The 22,269-nt window shown below is 41.3% G+C and overlaps 1 protein-coding gene across 2 annotated transcripts in view; it reads left to right on the top strand.

Moving 5' to 3' along the window:
• The first annotated feature begins 1,399 nt into the window (after positions 1-1,399).
• The window catches only part of CFAP43 (cilia and flagella associated protein 43), a 65,448-nt gene continuing 44,578 nt past the window's right edge, over positions 1,400-22,269 (top strand). For both annotated transcript variants that reach the window (XM_077349646.1, XM_077349645.1), the window contains exons 1-12: positions 1,400-1,544; positions 3,069-3,322; positions 5,681-5,777; positions 8,308-8,475; positions 8,800-8,950; positions 10,212-10,371; positions 11,385-11,435; positions 13,379-13,458; positions 17,655-17,786; positions 18,562-18,678; positions 20,143-20,223; positions 20,857-21,005. In XM_077349646.1, the coding sequence (XP_077205761.1) occupies positions 1,480-1,544; positions 3,069-3,322; positions 5,681-5,777; positions 8,308-8,475; positions 8,800-8,950; positions 10,212-10,371; positions 11,385-11,435; positions 13,379-13,458; positions 17,655-17,786; positions 18,562-18,678; positions 20,143-20,223; positions 20,857-21,005 (1,505 nt within the window). In that variant the 5' untranslated portion in view covers positions 1,400-1,479. The remainder of the gene's footprint in view (positions 1,545-3,068; positions 3,323-5,680; positions 5,778-8,307; positions 8,476-8,799; positions 8,951-10,211; positions 10,372-11,384; positions 11,436-13,378; positions 13,459-17,654; positions 17,787-18,561; positions 18,679-20,142; positions 20,224-20,856; positions 21,006-22,269) is intronic.

The following is a 22,269-nucleotide window of genomic DNA, read 5'->3' as shown; positions in this document are numbered from 1 at the left end:
GTGTATGGCATTATGCTGCTTAGAGGTAGACTATATCACATTAGACCCTGATTAGAAGGCAAACTGTATGGAATTATACCCCATCAAAAATTAGGTAATTGGTACATTCATGTCAGATACCTTATAGCTCTGGTATCTGGCATTACATTTTATGGCACATGACCTGGCATGACCAAGTAACAATCCAATAATGGATCAAATGCATTTGATACCCCTAAGTTGCCTAACAAATCCTCTCGGTGACAAAGGACACAAGCCTCTGAATACCTGGCTTGAGCTATGGTCAAAGGAGAAAGAAAATACAAAGCTCTGTCTGCATGCTGCAGATATCTAATTTCACAAGGAAGGAAGGAAATACTATAATGGATAAAACTAATACGGTTCAAGAGGCAGGTTACATGCCACCATCTTTCAGTTTGGTATTTTGCTGTATAGGTTATTTAGATTTTATTGTATGTAATTGTGAATGTGAGGTAAAATTAGATTCAGGGGAGGGGGTATTTGTGTGTGTGTGTGTTTTAAAGCCTTAAGCTTAAGTGGAAAGTCAAGGCTCTTGCAAACTAATACTAAAAAAAGGCTCCATGTGTAAACTGTAAACCAGGGCGATCCAAAACAGAATTATACCCTTTTGAGCCATTTGTCATTAATGTACTTAGAAGGCAGTAACTTCATTTAGGATAGCATTTTAAGGTTCCCGTCTGCACTCCAAATAAACACCAAACAAACTTGTGGAAACTTATGCTGGACTTCAATTTCCTCCGATGATTCCGGACTTCTAAAATCCTAACGCATCAGTTATTGAATGACCCCTTTTGGTATGTAAATGTAATGGCTCAGTATGTGTAATCCATCTTGAGACACTGAGATAAGGGCTTACTATAAATAGCATAAATAAATAAATAAATAAATAAAAGCATTAAAATTGTCTTGCGTACCCTGCTCACACAGCTAGGGTTGTGAGTGAGAAAGCGGATATTAAATATAAAGAAAATAAATACTTAATAGCCCGGGGTTGATTTTTCTTTTCTTTTTAAAGTAAGTCTTTCTTTACTTCTAAGCAGTATTCTAAGCATGGAAGTCAGCAGGGTTAGAAGTTGGTAACTCTGTTTAGGATTCCACTGCTAGTTAAGCAGTAGTTCAGATCTCCCGGTAGGAATGGTTGCAGATGTGCATGCCTTGCTTTCATTCGACAAGGAAACTGAACGGGAACAGCGATTAAACCTTTATATACGAATTAATTTAGGTCCCCAATTGCTTCTCAAACCCAATTGCTTCTTAAACCCTTCTTTGTCCCCGCCCCGCTCGAGCCAACAGCCAATCCATGGCACGCAACTAAAGAACGTTCGTGGAAGCGATTGGGCAGAAAAGAGAAGGGGAAGTCCGTTTAGCCAACGGAAGAATGACGGAGCGTTGCTAAGAGACGCGGGTAAACAATTTCAGGTCCCCGCAAGGAGACGCGCCGATGCTCCAGCAAGGGTCATGGAGACCACAAAAGCTTCCCGCCGTCCGGCGTCGCCTATGCACAGAGCTGAGCTGGAAGTCAGGTGCAGAGGGAAGGAGGGAGGAGTGGCTGGGGTGCTTCTTGCTCGCGGTTTCCGAAAATCGCCCCCCGCATGGCTGCTCCTCCAGAAGCCACGGCGCCTGTGTCTTTGTAGTAAGGGAGGGTCAAATATTTATGAAAGGATGCCCGTCTTTTCCTAATCTTAAAGCTCCCTCCTGAATCTCCTACTTGGTTCTCTTCCAGCTTCTCCTCTCCTCACACACAGACACCTTATAGATAGGGTTGCCATCTCTGGGTTGGGTAATACCTGGAGACTTGGCGGTGGAGGCTGAGAAGGGTGGTGCTGGGGGAGGGGCATCAGACAAAGCCATACAGTCCACTTTCCAAAGCAGCTATTTTCTGAAGAATGGATATTGATTGTTTGGAGATGAACTGTAATAGCAGGAAATCACCAGGTGCCTGAAGGTTGGCAACCCTATATATATAACACTTCTGGCTGCCCATTACCATATAAGATCACATCTTTGTGCCCCTGCCTTGATCAGTTAAAATCTGAAGTTACCCACTGGGGCACTGCAGAGATTGGAGTTGCCAGGGATTGAATCTGGGACCTTCTGCTTGCAATGCAGAGCTCCTAGCAAAGTACTAGCAATACCCCTGTTTTAACACATTTTCTTTATAGATGCAGATAGATTTAGGGATTGCTCCCTCAGAGTGCCAAAAATAGAAAAGAAAAATGTATGAGAGCGGCTCTTTCTCGCCCTGGAGTACATGTAATATACACCATGGCTTCTTTTTTGATAGGTTCAAGAGGTTAACATGTTTTGTATATTTCCCGAAATGATAGATGTTACACAAAGTTGATTAAAACAAAGTCTCCTATTTTGGACTTTGCTCCACCATTATTAATTATTTTCATTAATACCTTATTGTTATTAAGTATAATAATGCAACAAATATGTATTTATTTATGCATTTATTTATTGTATTTCTATAACGCCCTCCCATGAGGCTCATAAGGTAAAGGTAAAGATATCCCCTGTGCAAGCACCGGGTCATGTCTGACCCTTGGGGTGACGCCCTCTAGCGTTTTCATGGCAGACTCAATATGGGGTGGTTTGCCAGTGCCTTCCCCAGTCATTACTGTTTACCCCCAGCAAGCTGGGTACTCATTTTACCGACCTCGGAAGGATGGAAGGCTGAGTTGACCTTGAGTCGGCTGCTGGGATTGAACTCCCAACCTCATGGGCAGAGCTTTCAGACAACATTTCTGCTGCCTTACCACTCTGCACCACAAGAGGCTCTATGAGGCTCATATATAGTTCTAAAAATAACTCTCCCCACTCTCTTGTCAATATCTGTGTATTCATATATATGCATGGACAAATATACATACTTTCTCAGTGGAAACTTTTATTTTATACCAACAGGTCCTCTGATTAAATATATATATATATGTGTGTGTGTGTGTGTGTGTGTGTGTGTGTGTATGTGTATGTGTGTGTGTATGTATATATATATACATACACTCCTACATAAACTCCTAACTTTCTCTCCCCCCCCCAAGGTGGGTGCAAGGATTCAGCAACAGGAAACTTGGCTTTGTGAACAACAAGACTATCTGTTATCCTTGTGGGAATTATATCATTTTTATCAACATTGAAACAAAGGAAAGGTCAGTCTTACGGTGCAAGAATGGAAGTGTAGGAGCCTTTGCAGTGAATGGGAACCAAGGAACAATAGCTTATTCTGACCGGCAACTGAAACCTACAATCTATGTCTACGCCTTTCCAAAACTAACAAAACAGGCTAAATTAAAAGGTAAATCTGAAGCTGCCTTTCCTGAGCCATGTTTAATCTGATAATAATTCTTGAAGTGAAAAGTTGTTTCAGAGGGTTTGGTGAAAATGATATATATGAAAATGTTCAAGGTCAGCCTGGTAAAGGATCAGTATACAAATTCCTAAATTGCTCTAGACCTTCAGTAGTCTTGCATAAATTAAATCAAGTTAGATAGCTGAGAACAATAACCCATGGTAAGAGTACAGGGACAGAGTAAAGGAACAACAGCCCTAGTATTGAGACTCTGTAAACACAGAACAAGATGCGAGGGATAGAACTAACAAGCCCAGTTCCCTTGATTAGAGTCCACTGCTCTTAGCACTACATCGTGCTGGTATATCAATTCATGATAGCAAATAATATAAATAATGTTAAACAAAGCCATTGGAGATGTACAAATTAATCATAGAATCATAGAGTTGGAAGGGGCCATACAGGCCATCTAGTCCAACCCCCTGCTCAACGCAGGATTAGCCCTAAGTATCCTAAAGCATCCAAGAAAAGTGTGTATCCAACCTTTTCTTGAAGACTGCCAGTGAGGGGGAGCTCACCACCTCCTTAGGCAGCCTATTCCACTGCTGAACTACTCTGACTGTGAAAATTATTTTTCACAAGAGAAACAGCATCCTGCCCTCCTCCAAGTGACAACCTTTCAAATACTTAAAGAGGGCTATCATGTCCCCTCTCAACCTCCTTTTCTCCAGGCTGAACATTCCCAAGTCCCTCAACCTATCTTCATAGGGCTTGGTCCCTTGGCCCCAGATCATCTTCGTCGCTCTCCTCCGTACCCTTTCAATTTTATCTACGTCCTTCTTGAAGTGAGGCCTCCAGAACTGCACACAGTACTCCAGGTGTGGTCTGACCAGTACCGTATACAATGGGACTATGACATCTTGTGATTTTGATGTGATGCCTCTGTTGATACAGCCCAAAATGGCATTTGCCTTTTTTACCGCTGCATCACACTGCCTGCTCATGTTTAGTTTACAATCCACAAGTACCCCAAGGTCTCGTTCACACACAGTGCTACCTAGAAGCGTATCCCCCATCCAGTAGGCATGCTTTTCATTTTTCTGCCCCAGATGCAGAACTTTACACTTATCTTTATTAAATTGCATCTTGTTCTCATTTGCCCATTTTTCCATTGTGTTCAGATCTCGTTGAACTCTGTCTCTATCTTCCGGAGTATTTGCCAGTCCTCCCAATTTGGTGTCATCTGCAAACTTGATGAGTAGTCCCTCCACCCCCTCATCTAGATCAGTAATAAATATGTTAAAAAGTACCGGGCCGAGCACCAAGCCCTGAGGTACCCCGCTACTCACCTCTCTCCAGTCTGATGAAACACCATTGACAACAACTCTTTGAGTGCGGTTCTCTAACCAATGCCCTATCCACCTGACTATCTGAAAATCAAGATTGCAGTCCTTCAACTTATCCATCAGAACATCATGGGGAACCTTGTCAAAAGCTTTACTAAAATCCAAGTAAATGACATCAACCGAATTTCCCCGATCCAGCAAACCTGTTACTTGGTCAAAAAAGGAAACTAGGTTGATCTGGCAGGACCTGTTGGAGACAAATCCATGCTGACTTCCTTGGATCACCAAATTGTCCTCCAGATGTTTGCAGATCGCTCCCTTTAATATCTGCTCCATTATCTTCCCCACAACAGAGGTCAGACTCACTGGTCTGTAGTTTCCCGGGTCATCCTTCCTCCCTTTTTTGAAGATTGGAATAACGTTTGCTCTCTTCCAGTCCTCCGGGACATCTCCAGTCCTTAAAGAGGTTCTGAAGATGATGGACAAGGGCTGTGCAAGTTCTCTGGAAAGTTCTTTGAGTACTCTCGGGTGCATTTCATCCGGACCAGGGGATTTGAACTCATCCAGTGCAGCTAATAGGTTCCTGCCTTAGAAAGAGGCTAGGCAAGAACAGTCAACCTTCTGATTTTGTTAGCCATTGGACCTGCATTGCAAAATTGCTTTGCTGCTTCTTATCCATTCTTTCTCAGGATATGAACATTCCTCTCATCTTCCTGTAGAGCCATCATAAGCCTCCACTGAAAGAGAGGCTTCACTATTTATTCCTTAGATTTCTAGTCTGCCCCTCTCCAAAAAGATCTTAGGGCAGCTTACAAGACAATTAATCTTACAATAAAAGTTTTAAATGTATTATAATCACCCTGTCAGTTAAACCATCTTCTGGGTCTGATGTTCAAACTGGTGAAAATAGGATATTCAGTAAAGAAAGAACACTACAGTGTGTAGAAAAGAATAGAATACAAGAGCCATGTAGAATGAAGATCTTGGGATCTAAAGTCCTTACACTTTTATATTCTAGGTCATGCCAGCTTGGACTATTCCTTGCTTGCATTCAGCTATACAGGCTCTTACCTGGCCAGTTACTCCGCTGTCCCAGAATTTTGCCTTTCAATATGGTAAGTGTTAAATACAATGTCTTAATACAGGCAGTGCTATATTCCTTTGACTTGATTATAAGTGGGTCCGTTGCTTGGCTTTGGGGATCAACTGGGAAATTAAAAAGGCCCAAGTAGCAAGCCAAGTTGACCTTGTGTACCACAGGGAGCTGCTTGGCTCAGCTCGTTTCCCCCACAAATACACCTTTGTCAAGTGCCAAATTGGCCACATTCCCCCATGCCTGTTTGAGCATTTGAAAAGGTGTATGTGTAAGGAACAAGAGTATCTCTGCCTGATGCACTGTGGGCTCAAGCAAGATCAGGCCTTTGCGGCATTTTTAAAATCACATTATGGTAGACACAATGATATCATCAAATCTATTAGGGCCATAAGAAGGTGTACCTGTTTGCTGTTTAGAAAGTTATGATTATTACAAGATCCCTTAATTCTCTTCTTGGCTGGGTAGGTTCTTCCCCCCCCCCCCCATTCTTTGTTTTTCTGTCTGTCCTACCCAGTTTGAATATATACTGATCTAGTCTAGGGCTCTGAGAGACCAACTAATTGGATTGTCTTTTGTCTTTGTTTGATAATGGCACACGAGAGGCTGGTAGTAATTCAAAGCTAATAAACAGTTTATGAGGGGAAATGGGCAGACAGATATCAGGTTTAGGATTTAGAAGCTCACTGCGTGGGCCCTGAATTTCACCCAAGCTTTATTTCTCCACAGAATCTATCATACAGGCAACAGCAATTAGGTAATTTTGAAGAAATATAAAAAGGATGATTTGTGACAAAACATGTTGCTGTCTAGTTGTACAGACAAGGCTTCAAAACTTGAGGATAAAGATTTCTTGCAGTTTCTGTTTCAATAAACAAGGAAACTTAATCAAAGACACTTAATCTGGTGAAGGCAGGAACATCCAAACATCCATTATATGCCTTTTTAACTACTCAACCTAGATCTTAACCACTCTCTTTTTCTAGGAACTATTTCCCTCAAGCTTGAATGAATCCTTGATCCTCTCATTCCCTTATCCTTCCTTCCTTGTCAGTTGTCCGTTCTTAATGGCTACTCCTGACACTTTCAACTGTAGAATTCTGTTTGAGTATCCTATCATTTAAGGTTTTCAGACTGGGTTAAATTATTAATCATCTAAACACCAGCTCCAGGAGACATCAGGGGCATATAGGTTGATCTTTTTTAGTTTTTGCTTCTTTCATTGTATTCAGCAGATACCATCTTTGTTTGTTTTAGATACTTATTTGTCCCACCCTTCCTCCAAAGAGCTCAGGACAATGTATGTTGCTTTCTCCTCCTCCATTCTATCCTCATAATAACTCTCTGAAATAGGCTAGGCTGAGAGAAATCACTGACCCAAAGTCACCTATCAAGCGTCCATCACCCAGTGGGGATTTGAATACAGTTTCCAGATGCTAGTCTGACACCCTAATCTCCGCACTTTGGTGCCTCTCTTTCTTTGTTGGCATTGTTTTGTTTATAGATTGCAGTGCATTAAATATTTCATAGAATCATAGAATCATAGAGTTGGAAGGGGCCATACAGGCCATCTAGTCCAACCCCCTGCTCAACGCAGGATTAGCCCTAAGAATCCTAAAGCATCCAAGAAAAGTGTATATCCAACCTTTGCTTGAAGACTTCCAGTGAGGGGGAGCTCACCACCTCCTTAGGCAGCCTATTCCACTGCTGAACTACTCTGACTGTGAAAAACTTTTTCCTGATATCTAGCCTATATCGTTGTACTTGAAGTTTAAACCCATTACTGCGTGTCCTCTCCTCTGCAGCCAGCAGAAACAGCATCCTGCCCTCCTCCAAGTGACAACCTTTCAAATACTTAAAGAGGGCTATCATGTCCCCTCTCAACCTCCTTTTCTCCAGGCTGAACATTCCCAAGTCCCTCAACCTATCTTCATAGGGCTTGGTCCCTTGGCCCCAGATCATCTTCGTCGCTCTCCTCTGTACCCTTTCAATTTTATCTACGTCCTTGAAGTGAGGCCTCCAGAACTGCACACAGTACTCCAGGTGTGGTCTGACCAGTGCTGTATACAATGGGACTATGACATCTTGTGATTTTGATGTGATGCCTCTGTTGATACAGCCCAAAATGGCATTTGCCTTTTTTACCGCTGCATCACACTGCCTGCTCATGTTTAGTTTACAATCCACAAGTACCCCAAGGTCTCGTTCACACACAGTGCTACCTAGAAGCGTATCCCCCATCCAGTAGGCATGCTTTTCATTTTTCTGCCCCAGATGCAGAACTTTACACTTATCTTTATTAAATTGCATCTTGTTCTCATTTGCCCATTTTTCCATTGTGTTCAGATCTCGTTGAACTCTGTCTCTATCTTCCGGAGTATTTGCCAGTCCTCCCAATTTAGTGTCATCTGCAAACTTGATGAGTAGTCCCTCCACCCCCTCATCTAGATCATTAATAAATATGTTTAAAAGTATTTATTATGGTGTGATCTTGCTTTCTATAAAAATTAACAAAGAAATAGATTAACTGAATTTTTTACATTTTTGGTTAGGGATTGGAGCAAAAAAATCCTATTGTGCAGTCAGTCGCAGCCAGGAGTAGATGTGACTGCAATGAGTTTTAATCCCATGAGCTGGCACCAGCTGTGTTTGCACGGTGGGACCTCTGTTACTCTGTGGAATATTGAAAGAAGTGGTAATGAGCACATTTTGAAGTCAAAGTAAGTGAGGTTGTTACAGAGTTATAACCATTTCATATTCTGCCACCGATAGATTAACTTTCCGGCTAACAAAAATGTATTTTGCTATGTACAAATACTAGAATTTCTGGTAAGAATCCACAGATTGAAGAGCTGTTATGCATATCAACTGTTCAAGTTGTATTCTTCTAAAGCTTATCCTCACTTGACATTAATTTAAAAGGACTATGAATACATTCTTATGGTTTCCTGGTTTGGAAAACATATTTTTCAGGTGCTGTTTTGAACCAATAATTTTTTAACTTATTTTCTTCTGCCAATGGAATGTTTCTTTCATTGCTACAGGCCAGTCATTCTCCCTGCTCAAGACGGATCTACAATGCATGAGCAAAATACCTTTTTTTCCTGTCCAAATACCCAAGATCCTTATTTTGGTCCTGCGTTGCCTATTTCAGCTGTTGCTGGCCTAGTAGGAGAGGAAGCAGAAACATTTAAAGTGAGTCTGGTTATGTAGTATAACTATTCTATTCGTTGTGGTGGATGACTCCAATGTACTAGCACCGATTCTGGGGAACAACACATAACCTGAGCAGATAATTAAGCAGTTTCCCCATAAAAGCTGTAACAGACAATGCCAGCTAGCATTGAGAAAGTAGTGTAGACGTTCTGAGGCATTTAATCCCACTCTTTTGTCTTATGCTACTGTATTTTTTGTGGTAGAATTAGTAAACAAAGGTAGCCTCAAAAAATCTAAAGGCAATTTGTGGATGACCATTATGATTTCCAGCATTTTCACTTGGGTCCAGATATGCTGATCAGTCTCCTTCAGGTGGAAAAGTTTTGAAGGTCACTTTCTATGAGTCTCCAGAACATTTACTCTGAGCCTCAAATGCTTTATAATATGTCAGGAGCACTGGTCTGTTGGAAAATGTTGCAAATATTATGGTAGGCCATGAAAACTATGAAGAATGACAGACAGGGTCACATGTGGATCTCTGCTCATAGCAAGTAGCAGTCTCCAGCATTTCACAGTATATCCAGACAGTTCAGGCCAACTATTTGCTCTCCTAGATTCCAGGTTGCTCTTTCTGCTTTGTGTAGAACTGGATGTTTTCCTGGTCCTGGCTTATTCATTTGAGACTAATTCTAAATGTTCATTCCAGAGGAATAGCCATATTATTCTGTTGCAACAAAACAAAACAAGTCCAGTGGCATCTTAAAAACTAACTCAAATTATTCCAATGTCAGGTTTCATGACTTAGAGCTCAGTTCATCACATGCATTGAAATGTACATGCACTGGGTTGTTGCTTTTAAATTCACAGCAGAAAAAAGGTGGGGAGAGATGCTACAAGGAGAGGTCTGTTTAAAATAAGAGTAGTCAGTTAGGTAAAGGTAATAGTATCCCCTGTGTAAGCATCGGGTCATGTCTGACCCTTGGGGTGACGCCCTCTAGCGTTTTCATGGCAGACTCAATACGGGGTGGTTTGCCAGTGCCTTCCCCAGTCATTACCATTTACCCCCCAGCAGCAAGCTGGGTACTCATTTTACCGACCTCAGAAGGATGGAAGGCTGAGTCAACCTTGAGCCGGCTGCTGGGATTGAATTCCCAGCCTCATGGGCAGAGCTTTCAGACTGCATGTCTGCTACCTTACCACTCTGCACCACAAGAGGCTCAATGGAATGTTTATATAAAATCATATATAAAATCATTATTGACTCATGCAACTGAAAGGTTTCTTGGGTTTTTTTATGAAGCCTAAAGATGATACTCAGCCTACAGTTCATCCTACTGCTCACTGCTGGACTCCAACCTCTGATCTGTACATGGGCTCTGAAGAAGGATATTTTTTGAAAATTGGTGCAGACACATTCAAGGCTATTACTGTCTACCAGAAACTTTCACCAGATGCAAAAGGTGAGAAACAGCTGCAAGCAATGATTTCCCCATGATTTGTTTGGCAGATGGGAGAGACTATGAATAATGTGCACCTTCCTGATAAAAATACTTAGATTATGCTCTTTCCCCAAAATATCAGAGAAAGGAAGACTTAAGATAGAGTATGTAGGGAAAGGACAGCTGGAGCATGATAAGATCAGTGTCATGTGGATGTGCAAAAATGTAACGCATTGTACAGCATACTGCTTGGCTATTATTACAAACAATACCAAAGGCAAAGATGATTTTTTCACCTATTTGCTTATAAAATATATTTAATTTATTTTAAAGACATTTACAATCTAAATTTAGTTTTGCCCAAGAGTGGGCATTTACTTCAGTTACTTTCCAGCCCACAAAGTCTGAAATGACATTTCTGGTTGGAATGGAATGGATGAAACATCTTTGTAAATTGCTGATAGTGATATCTCTTGGAAGTATCTGTCTCTATTAATTTTCATCAGACAAATACATCAGATCCTCTAATATTGGTAATACACTGTGAAAAAACCCACAGCCTCATCCTGTGTCCTTCAGCTCCTAAAAAGCTGGGGGGGGGGTCTCCATATATTTTTATATGTAAATATTGTACCTGTTGTAAAAGTTACCCAAAAATACTTTCATACAGTTTTCATGTTCTTTGGCAGCAGGATATGATTGTGATGTAGGAATTTCTTTTGTTTAACTATTTTATGATTTTATGACCAAAATTGGGTAGATAGAAAGTGGCAATCATATCAAACACATATATTTCTGTATATACATATGTCAGAATCAAAGATTACTTTCTGTTTGAAATCCTAGGCCCAAGACATGTGCCCAGTCATGCATAAGAATTTTCTGTTATCTTTATGTGCTAGAACCACTCCTAAATGTTTTTTAAAAATCAATATATTTAGATTGCACATTATACATATTACTCACATCTGCATGTAGGATGATGTAAAGTAAACCATCTAGGCCACAACTGAAATTGTCTCATTTCTTTCCAGCAAAACGGCGTACAACTTTTCGGTCAGTCTCCTCTAGTAGGAAATATGAAGGTATTTCTTCATATCATATATATATATATATATATATATAATGTTACTTGACCTTGCAGACAGCATCAGAAGGAATGTAATATAATTCTTCATATATACTGCTGCTTTTTAGAATGCGTTTTAAAGAAGTGGTTGATAGACCTACTGTCTCCATCAGAAAACTCTCAGATCCAGCCGTATAACTAAGCAGCCGTATTCAATTTTAGCCAGATAACTGAATTGTTCAGATGTTTTCTCATCCTACAGTGTTGGTTTGATTGGTTTTATTTATTTATTTCTATTTTGGAAGCAGTAAATGGTGTACCATAATAATAGGTAGAATAAAATGATAGTGCCACCGGAAGGAGCAATCCCCCTCTTATTTATAATATGGAAAGAACATTTACGTGCACGCATATGCGCGCGCGCACACGCATGTACTCGAGCACTGTGTAAAGGAAAACAGCTTGGAGAAAGTATTTGGTGTTGAGAGGGTTTTCCTTGCTAATTGTGAGTTTGCTTAGATATTTGTCAGGGAAGCAAGAGGGTAGGGGAGCAGCAGTCATTTGGATCTGGGGTAGGCAATGAAACATTGAAGAAAACTCTACTGCTCTTCCCAATCCTCCATCCTCAGCTTCTGTATATTTGGTATCTTTGGTTAAAACATTTCTGTTTCCACTAGAGGTATGCAAAAATAATGAGCATTTTTCAGTCTGGTTCTTTTGGAGCTGGAAAAATTTCAGCTTGGTTTAAATGGACTGCAGAAAAAAAACCCTAGCGAAAATACTTAAGTGTGCTCTTGCTGCTCAGCTCTTGCTGCCACCCTCCCACCCTCCAGATTTTCTATTTCAGGTCTATTGGACCTAAAAAAAAATCCTGGTAGCTGCATTCTCTGGAATCATGTATTGGGATCTGAAATTTCTTCTGAAATCTGGAATTTTTGGAAGGGTCCAATAGAACCAAACCGGGGGGGGGGGGGTTGTACTCCCCTATTTTTTTCTCCAAGATCACTGCAGATGAGGACAGCAGCAAAGAAATTAAAAGACGCTTGCTCTTGGGGAGGAAAGCTATGGCAAATCTAGACAGCATCCTAAAAAGCAGAGACATCACCCTGCCAACTAAAGTGCATCTAGTCAAGGCTATGGTCTTCCCAGTTGCAATGTATGGCTGTGAAAGTTGGACCATAAGGAAGGCCGAGCGTCAAAGAATTGAGGCTTTTGAACTCTGGTGCTGGAGAAGACTCTTGCGAGTCCCTTGGACCGGTCAGTCCTAGAGGAGATCAGCCCTGACTGCTCTTTAGAAGGCCAGATCCTGAAGATGAAACTCAAATACTTTGGCCACCTCATGAGAAGGAAGGACTCCCTAGAGAAGAGCCTAATGCTGGGAGCAATAGAGGGCAAAAGAAGAAGGGGACGACAAAGAATGAGGTGGCTGTATGGAGTCAATGAAGCAGTCGGTGCAAGCTTAAATGGACTCTGGGGAATGGTAGAGGACAGGAAGGCCTGATGGATCATTGTTCATGGGGTCGCGATGGGTCATAACTTTACAACTAACAACATTTTTTAATTCCTGGCATATATAACTCAGAGACTAAGTTGTACACGTTTTTTTTTCAGAGTTTATCTGAACATGATCTGGGAGTTCTGTGGTTCCCAGTCATGCAGGGGCCCTCAGATTAGGACCATGGTGTACTAGAAGTACTTTAAGCCTCTGTCCTCCATAGCCAGTTCCTGACCTCAGTTGGCCCTGGGGAGCTGCTAGTTGTCATGGAAACATTGGGCTTTAATGGGCTATATATTAAGTTTCCCCAGTGGGGCACTACATGCTGTTTCAGATCAGGGAAGAAGGTGGTGCCACTGTGGTCCTAATGCAAATGTGCTTATGCATGCCACAAGATCTAATTTTGCCCCACTGGATAAAATAGATGGGTTTAAAGTACAAATCCATGTTGTTGTTTTACTTAGATTATGGAAGGAGTGAAGCTCAAAATGTGGTCCTGTTTGCTATGGCACTACACAAGGATGGACTGTATGCAGCTGGAAATGTAAGGCACCACTCAATAGATCCTAACAGTTATGAATCAGATTCCTTCTGCCTAGCTTGGGAGCCCAGGGTGTTTGGGCAACAAAAGTATCAGAAGTTGTGCCACCCCATGCTGTATTTATGTTACAGAATACCTTTTCATAGGGTGAACTCTGGTTTCTGAGTGCACTTAGGATATGCACTTCTAGGCCCTGGACATGGAAATCCTGCATTTAATCTTTCAACCTTCTTGTTCAAGCAAAAACACTCCGAGAGAACTGCTCTAAAGACCTTACTGTCTATGTCTTAAGGTCAAAGATTCCAAGAATTCTAGGAATTATTTTGTCTAATACTGTAAATAATTAGAAATAGAAAAAGCTTCTATTGTTCACACAATTCCAATTATATAGTAACCCAGTAATAACACTAAAAATGCCGGAAAGTCACTTAGTCTAATTCCAAAGTTTGGACTTTCCTTACAAAATATACCTGTCAGCATAGCCTCATATTATATCAAAATATGCCACAAGTACTGATTCCGCACCAGCAGTGCTGTTCTGGGCCACCGGTGGTATGTTGTGATGAGCAGCATGCTCCGCCACTTCCTGTGTCCCCAATAATGAGTAAATAATTAGAAATAGGAAAAGCTTCTGTTGTTCACACAGTGCCAGTTATATAGTAACCAAGTGATAAAGCTGAAAATGCCAGAAAGTCACCTAGTCTGATTCCAAAGTTTGGACTTTCCTTGCAAAATATATGTGTCACCATTTCCTTATGTTATTTAGATCAAAATATGCCACAAGTGCCAATTCTGCACCAGCAGTGCTGCTCTGGGCTGTCAATGGTACATTATGGGGACCTATTTCCGGGGTACATACCATCTGCCCCAAATTTCTGTATCCCCAGAATGCAGCCGGGGTGGAAAGCTTCCACCACTTGTGGGTGAGGGGAATTATTTGCACGAAAGTGGGATTGTGTTACAATTCAATCCAATCTTCATGCAATTTTTTTTAATGCCCCATTTGCTTGCATGGCACCGCAAAGTACTGAGGAACTGAGTGAGGCATTTTCTGTCCCACCTGAGATACTGTAGGAGGGGGAGGAGCTGAGCCTGGAAGGCCACATGAGCACGCTAACCCTGTTGGCCCCTGCAGCAAACCAGGGAACATGGAAACATCCACGTTCCCATGCCATGGGGCAATGGAGGGCTTAAAAGGTTGACAGGGCTGGGAGAGGGGCGGGACAGCACTGATGCCATATGGTTGCCTTTTCTGCCAGTGCAGATTCGGTCAAGGAGAGACAAGAAGCAAAAAAGGTTCCTGCCTGGTGGAATGAGCTCCAGGAGGATCTCAGGGCTCTGATGTAGCTGACTGTTCCACAGGGCCTGTAAGACAGAGCTCTTCTCCCCTGGCTCTAAAACTCCATCCTCAGTGTCATCATGGGCCCCTCCTCGAAACCTGGAGACCTCTAAATCTAAATTCCTCCACACCCAGAGAAGAACATAGATCAGATTGCAGACTGTTACTAATGCTGCTGGGAAGTTTTTAAAATAGTATTGGCTTAATTTAGGTTTTAATGCTTTTTATATTATATATAATTGTATTTTAAATTTCTGTAAGCTGCCGCAAGCCAGCATTGCTGGGAGTGGCAGATTAGAAATCTAAATAAATAAATAATCTTACAAGTGATGGGCCCAAGAAGGACCCAGGGACTAGTTTTCCCTTCCCCAACTATTTCCACTTTGCCGAAAACTCTAGACAATAGCCTCTCCCATATCCCTGTTTATTTCTCTCCCTCCCACCCACAAGCCAGTCTAGGTTTATTCTCCTCCACATCTTCAGATTTGCCTCCTTCCACCCCCTCTGTCATCCTTTACCTGACAAAACTCTATATGGTGCCAGCCACTGTGTGATGCATTCTAAGGATGTTCATTCAGATATTTCTAGTCTGAATATATATTGGAAAATTCCTTATTGATATTTTCCACAAACATTTGGCTCTCCAGACAGTATCTAGTATTTAATCGGTCCTGAAAAATCCTGGCAATATTTGGGAGTAACCAGGAATATTGAGAGCCAGCATTTTAAGGCTCCCTAGACTGTTTTTCCCCCTTGACTTTTGCTGTGTATCTCTGTCAAGTGCCTTCCCATGGCTTGATATCAGCTTGCCAGATTGATTTTACTCAAATTCTGTCTTACCAGTTGCATCATTTTTTTGCTCAAGTAGATTTGCATTGGATTCTTGGGTTTGAAATTGGCTTGATTCGCTTGTATATTATTGGCTGGATTCTCCAATTTGACATTGATTGGGCTCGCAACGTTTCTTGTTAAAACAATTTGGGTTTGATGATTCTCTAGTTTGATATGCGTTTACTGGCAGCTTATTGTGTTGTGTTGTGCTCATCACATTGTCCTGCATGTCTTCTGGAATTCTCTAGTTTTGCATTGATTCTTCAGGCTTGTTGATTCTCTTTGCTTTGGGAGGCTATTAGCTCGAAGTTGCTCAGCTTGCTCATGAGTGTTTGATCCCTGTTTGCCCTGGTTAAATCTTGGGATTCCCCTGCCCCCTCACAGGAAACATTGGAAGATGGCTGGGGTGCCTTGTTCAGAGGCCCATAGAATTGGACCTCTTGGTCTTATTCATCTGAAACTTGGTCTTATTCATCTGAGGCACTAGGAGCTTTGCTGCAATTTTGATGCCATTAGTATCCCAGTATGCCAGAAATATTTCCCCACAATGGAGCCAAAGAATATTGACTATGCCCCCCACCCAAGAAAAAATCTTGGATATACTGATATTTGTTTGGCTCCCTGACATCCTGATAAAAAATACCATTTTTTTGGGTGTGCATGTCCCTAGGGCATTCATGGCACCAGTCATAGGAAAACTATGAATCTTTACTATGTGGATGCAAGCTGTTATAGGAAAAAGCAGTTCTTCAGGTAACTGTCCCAGACAATTCTGAGCATTTTAACATAAGAACCAGCACCCAGAATTGTTCCTAGAAACAAATCTGCATCCAGTATAGTTCTTTTAAGACATGTCATAAGTTCATGTCAATAATTGTATAGCAATTGTATAGTTGGCAGTCTCCAAAGGTATAGCATTGTAAATCACAAGCAAAGTAACCTTCTGTAGCACTTTATGAAAATTAAGTCAAACATCCTGCAACAGGATCATCCAGCAACGTTGGATGTGCTTAGTAAATGATCCCTAGCAGCTGATTAGTTCTGAAAAATATCTAGTGTGCTGTGGGGAATAATCTCTTTAATTGTTCTGGAGAATACTGAAGCTGATGGCACAGTGGTAAAGAAAATGACTGCAACCTTCTGATTGATCATACAGTTATTAGGGATTGGCTATAATTCTACATACGGGTCTGTCTTGGTTCAAGACTTTGGTTCTTACCAGGCAGACAAAATGGCCTGGAATGTAGTTTTTTATAGGCTCTTTCACAAGACCAAAGTTTATACCATAGCTGAGATAGTCCTTATCTCAAGGCTAGAGAAACAGAAGACAAGTGTGTCACTCCTGTATATGTAAACAATTGGAGTCTGGGCAGGAAAGCATGAGAGCAGCCTTTTGGACCTGTCAGCAGTTCCTGGAAGGCTGGTGTAAGGATTGTAGGGTTTTCCCAGGAGGTGGAGTGGGGAGGTAGAGACCCCAGGCTACTGCCTCATCCTGCAAGGCTATCATCCTTCCCAACCTCTAAGAACAGGGTATTTAGCACTATGTAATCCTCTTGTTCTCTGCGCACACTTGGGAACTCCCCTGTGTCTATATTTCTTCTGCAGTACCAATATACAAAAGGTTTTTCTCTCAGTGTGATTAATTGGGGCTGGGCAAAAGAACCCTAACTAGACCATTTGGCTATCAAAGCCAGAATTTTAAAAGTCTATAATGCAAGGTTATGTAGCCATACAGTGTTTTTCACACCTGTCTAGATTGGATTTCAACTGTAACAATTTGACAAGACATGGGGTCCTATGATATGAAGTTCTTACCCCTTGAATTAAAAAAAAATGTCAATGACCACGCAAAATCTCAGTTTAGGAATCCCATACCAGAATCCTGGTATCCTATTAACCAAAAATAGATGCAGAAATTGATTGTATATGTGACCCAAATGTTCTTTGAAGTTCTTAGAGTCTTTGTGAGACAATTAATTGCAATTCATGGGGTAATACTAATTGTGCTTTTTATGTTTTTGCTGCCTAGGATGGTATTGTGCGGTGCTATCAAATTAAAGGCACACAATTTCAAACAGAAGATTGCCTGGAAACGGAGGACCCCATAACAAATCTCATCTTTTCCCCTGACTATACATACTTATTAGTTGAAACAGAAAAAGTATGTTGGGCAAGGAATAAATACTGTTATGTGAGGTTCCTCACAAAATAAGCCCATGTTTTACCCAATATAGGATCTCCCATGTTCAGTTTATTTACATGGAAGCTCAGAAAGTGGGAAATGATGGTGCCAGTTGGCTGAGTCCCTCTTAATTTTAATTTCTGTTTAAGAAATGCTCACAAAAACTTACTTAAGAAACTCAGTTGATTAATACATATATGTAAAATTAACTATGGTCATAAACTCTAGAAAAATCCAAGATGTATGTAGCAGCCCCAACCAAATTTCACAAATTACACTGTTGTAGTGGTACACAGAAATACTTTGGGATTTGTATTTCAGTGACACTGTCACTGGAAGCATGTCTGCCTTTTCCAGGTTCAGACTCATAAAATAGTAATTATATGTGAAATTGACTGCACAGTTAGTTGCCAGTGGACAAATAAGCAGTCATTCAAGATTCCTAGAGGAAACAATGGTAAAGATTTTAGACCTTTCTCAACCTTGCTTTCTTGATGGTCATAGAAGGGTTCCTGAATGGGTAGGAGGTAAATAATTTAAATATACATTTAAAATTTATTAAACATGTATTGGGTGATATGACCATATATGGTAATATCAACCTGCCCCCAATGAGCGATGATGAGCCTGGAGGGGTGGGAATGAGGGGGGGGGGCTCAAGTGGGTGTGTCCACAGCTATGCTTCCCAACCATATTCTGTACAATAGTGCCTCCTCTGTTCTTCCCATAAGGAGTTATCATTTCCATTTGGCAGGGAACTCTATATGTCTTTAATCCTAATGACAATGAAGATGTAATCCAGTTTTTGGATGCAAGCAAAGGCCAGTTCCTTGGGGCTGATTTTATTGTACCAGGATCCAAGCACTGTGTGGTAAGGAGCTGACACTCTTATTAAATTGGAGAAGTTTAGATGTTCAGGGTTCACTATGCCATTCTGATGCACTGTTATCTTTGGAAGGTCATTTTTAAACACAGCCTGGACCTTCTTTATTGATTATATTTTTATGCAAAATTCTTTTTAGCTCATTTATACAATAGACAATCTGACCCAAACAATTTCTCACCATCTTCAGGAGCAATTAGATGAGGAAGTGCTATAAACTTGAGATTTATAAATAAATAGCCGCCATATGATTCGTATTTCAGCAGCAATGTCACATGCATGATTTTATTTATTGAACATCATTACCAGATATAATATTAATGGTTTTTATGTGATGAACAAAAAAGTGCCTCTGAAAATGGAAGATCTCCAAAATGATGAAAGGGTGTAGAAAGCTGCTTTATGCAGTGCAGACCCCACATAAGTGCCTGCATGAGTCCTATAACATGTAAGCTTATATGGGTAAAGGAGGCAAACCAATGACGAGGAGCAAGTGTGGGATTTGGGTTTACACATGCAGCCTCCAGACTGAATCCTGCATGCTTCTCCTCCACCTTGCTCCCATGCTTCAGGTAAGCTGTATACATTGTTGCTGTTATTTCTCTTGTCTTCAAGCACACATTATCTTTACTTGATCAAATATTTTGTTGTTGCTGTTTAAAGATTGTTTAAAAATATTATTTGTCAACTCATGAGAATCCCTTCAGAGCCAAAAGAAAGGTATGAGTGACAAAGGCTCAACAATTTATGCTGTGCACAGCCCTAATGGGAAAAGGAAGTTCAACAAGTTAATCAGCACCTTGCACATTTGCATTTCTCTGCAGACCAGAAAACTGACCCCCCCCCCCAAGTCCAGCCTGGATAAGAAGGCTGTTTAATGTTGGTAGTAGCAAACATGGAATTGCCCCAATCATGTAATCATGCAGCCCATTTCTCCAGGTGCTTTTTCCTTCTTCTAAGGCCACTTCCATTAATGCAACTCTGGCTGTGAAAAAGGTTGTGTGAAGGTAAGCCACAGAGGGAAAAGGCTAGAGTTGCCAATTCCAGGTTGGGGTGAAGCCTGGGGATGGTAGAATTTGGGGAGGGAAAGGATCTTATTGGGGTATAATGCTATAGAATTTCCCCTCTATCTTCTCCAGGGAAATTGATCTCCATAGTCTCAAGATCAATTGCATTTCCAGAACTCTAGGTCCCACCTGGAGCTTGGCAACTCTAGAGAGGAATTACATTCCTCATCTACATTAAATGGACAGTCCCCTTTTTACATAAAGGTGTGCCACTATTACATCTGTTTTGGCCCTTAAATAAGTTCACACAAAACAAGTAGAACAGTGTGCCAAGTATAGCTCATTTTCCAACTGCCTTTATGTTTCATAACAGCCAACCTTCTTATTGTTCACAGTCTCTCTCTCTCTCTCTCTCTCTCTCTCTCTCTCTCTCTCTCTGTCATAGTCTGTAGCAGAATCAGGAGAGGTGCATATTTGGCAGACAGAAGATGGAGCTTGTATCAGCAAGATATCTTTGCACACCCTGGTATGCACACATGGAGCTTGCAGCTGCAATTAAGGCTTAAAGTTATTTGTTTATTTATTGGGTGCCATCAAACCAGTTGGTTCAATGCAGAGCTAGAATGATTTTGATATACACATCAAGTAACTCTTTTTGGAATGTAGTATGAGCTCACAGTTTTTTGGTTCATGCTTGACTTTGAGCTTCCCAGAAACACTTTCTTGGGAGCATGTTTAAAGAAGAATTTTAAGAAGAATTTAAGAGTTGGGTTTTGTACCCTGAGGGTACAATACCTGAGGGAGTCTCAAAGGGGCTTCCAATCACCTTCCCTTCCACTCCCCACAACCGACACCCTGTGAGGTAGGTGGGGCTGAGCAAGCTCTGACAGGACTGTTCTGTGAGAATAGCTCCAACAGGACTGTGCACAAAAGCACTGTGTACATAACTAAGGTTTTATAAAGGTTATTTCTTAAAGCCCTGACCTAGATAGTCCAAGCTAGGCTGATCTTGAAAGCTAAGTATGGTTGGCTCTGGTCAGTATTGGGAAGGGAGACCTCCAAAGTTACCAGGGTCATGACAGAGTCAGGCAATGTCAAGCCCCCTCTGGACACTCGTTGCCTTGAAAACGCAACAAAATGTCGTCTCTTCACTCCCTAGGCCACCGCGATGGCTTGCAGTTTGTCCTCTGACTGTGTGGCAGTGGGAACTAATGGAGGTTGCATCTTCTTCATAGATGTTACAGATGTCATGCTTCCTAAGGTGATCCACCGAGTTCTACTTACTCAACGTCCTGTGCAATTATTGCAGTAAGTAGTAGGAGCAGGGAGGGGAGATAAGTAGTAACCTGAACAGGTCTTCATAAGTGTTTTTGAAACTGGGGTTATCTTTATTCCACTTCACTCCATGGTTGTGTGACTATCCAATACATGATTCCAGAGAATGCCGTTACCACTTTAATAACTTGACACATGCCTAGGCATGCCCAAATCACACTGTCACAGAATAACAGCTTTTTAATTACCTGCATTTAAAAGGTTTATTCATATTAGCCTGTTATGTTTCATCTAAACATTCAAGGCCTTCCCTCTCCTAATTTAAGCTATGCTGTTTATTGTAAACGTTTATGTAAATGTTGTCTTTTCTTTGACTGTCCCAGTGGCAACCTAAAATGCTTTAGCTTTCAATCATATGCTAAATTTGTGTGTGCTGTGTGTTAATTGCTATCAAGTCAGTTGGCTACCCTATGCAAATATGCTGTTTAAGGTTTGCTAAAAGAGTCTTCCTTTTTTCATCCAGACTACAGCTGCTTCCACACAGGGGTTGTCCCTCACACACAAAGAACCAAGAAAGCCCCTAGAATTTTGGGCTTCTATATGACATCCTTGCTCAGCATGAGCATGTCTAGGTGTGTGGACACTGGACATGCAGCCAATACAACTAAGCTGTGCCCTTCAAAATGATTCTCCGCATTTCCTCCCCCCCCCTTTTTTTTTTGTCCAGGCAGTGTAGATCAGCCAGAGAGGGTGTGGGGAGATGTCAGGCCATGGGTACTGGGCAGCGCAATCTTTTGTTCTTGTTAATAGGTGCCATGGAAGAACGGGGCAAAGGAAGCTGGAGGAGGGCAGAGAGTGAGTGTTATGGGGACAGGGCATACAGCCACCAATCTCACCTGCTACTATTTTATTTACTGCTGCTTCTATGGCAGGGGCATATATTTGAGCTCCTGTGTAGAAGCGGCCTACTTTTAGGTGTAAATGTTTCACTGGCTTGTTTCCAGTCATTTGTAGTGTAGAATTACCTTTCCTTTTGATTTGCAATTGTAATCCATTGCCATTTTGACTAAGAGGACAAGCTTGGCAGCCAGTCCTAAAGTTTCCATTCAGGAAGCCAAAATTAATTTGGTTCTTTCAATTATTAGAAGGTTGTTTTAGTTAGAAGGCAGAGATCTTAGATTTGTTCTCTGAACCATCTAGAGATAAGGCCTGCTCAAGGCACTTTGTTGCCCTTTCTTCTAGTGCCATGCTGTCTTGGTCCAGACTTCACAGATTGCCACACTGGCCCGACATAGAC

Source organism: Paroedura picta, chromosome 8, assembly GCF_049243985.1.
Source record: "Paroedura picta isolate Pp20150507F chromosome 8, Ppicta_v3.0, whole genome shotgun sequence".
Classification (NCBI taxonomy): Eukaryota; Metazoa; Chordata; class Lepidosauria; order Squamata; family Gekkonidae; genus Paroedura; species Paroedura picta.
The sequence above is the reverse complement of the archived record's forward strand: the minus strand, read 5'-3'. Positions and strand labels throughout refer to the sequence as shown.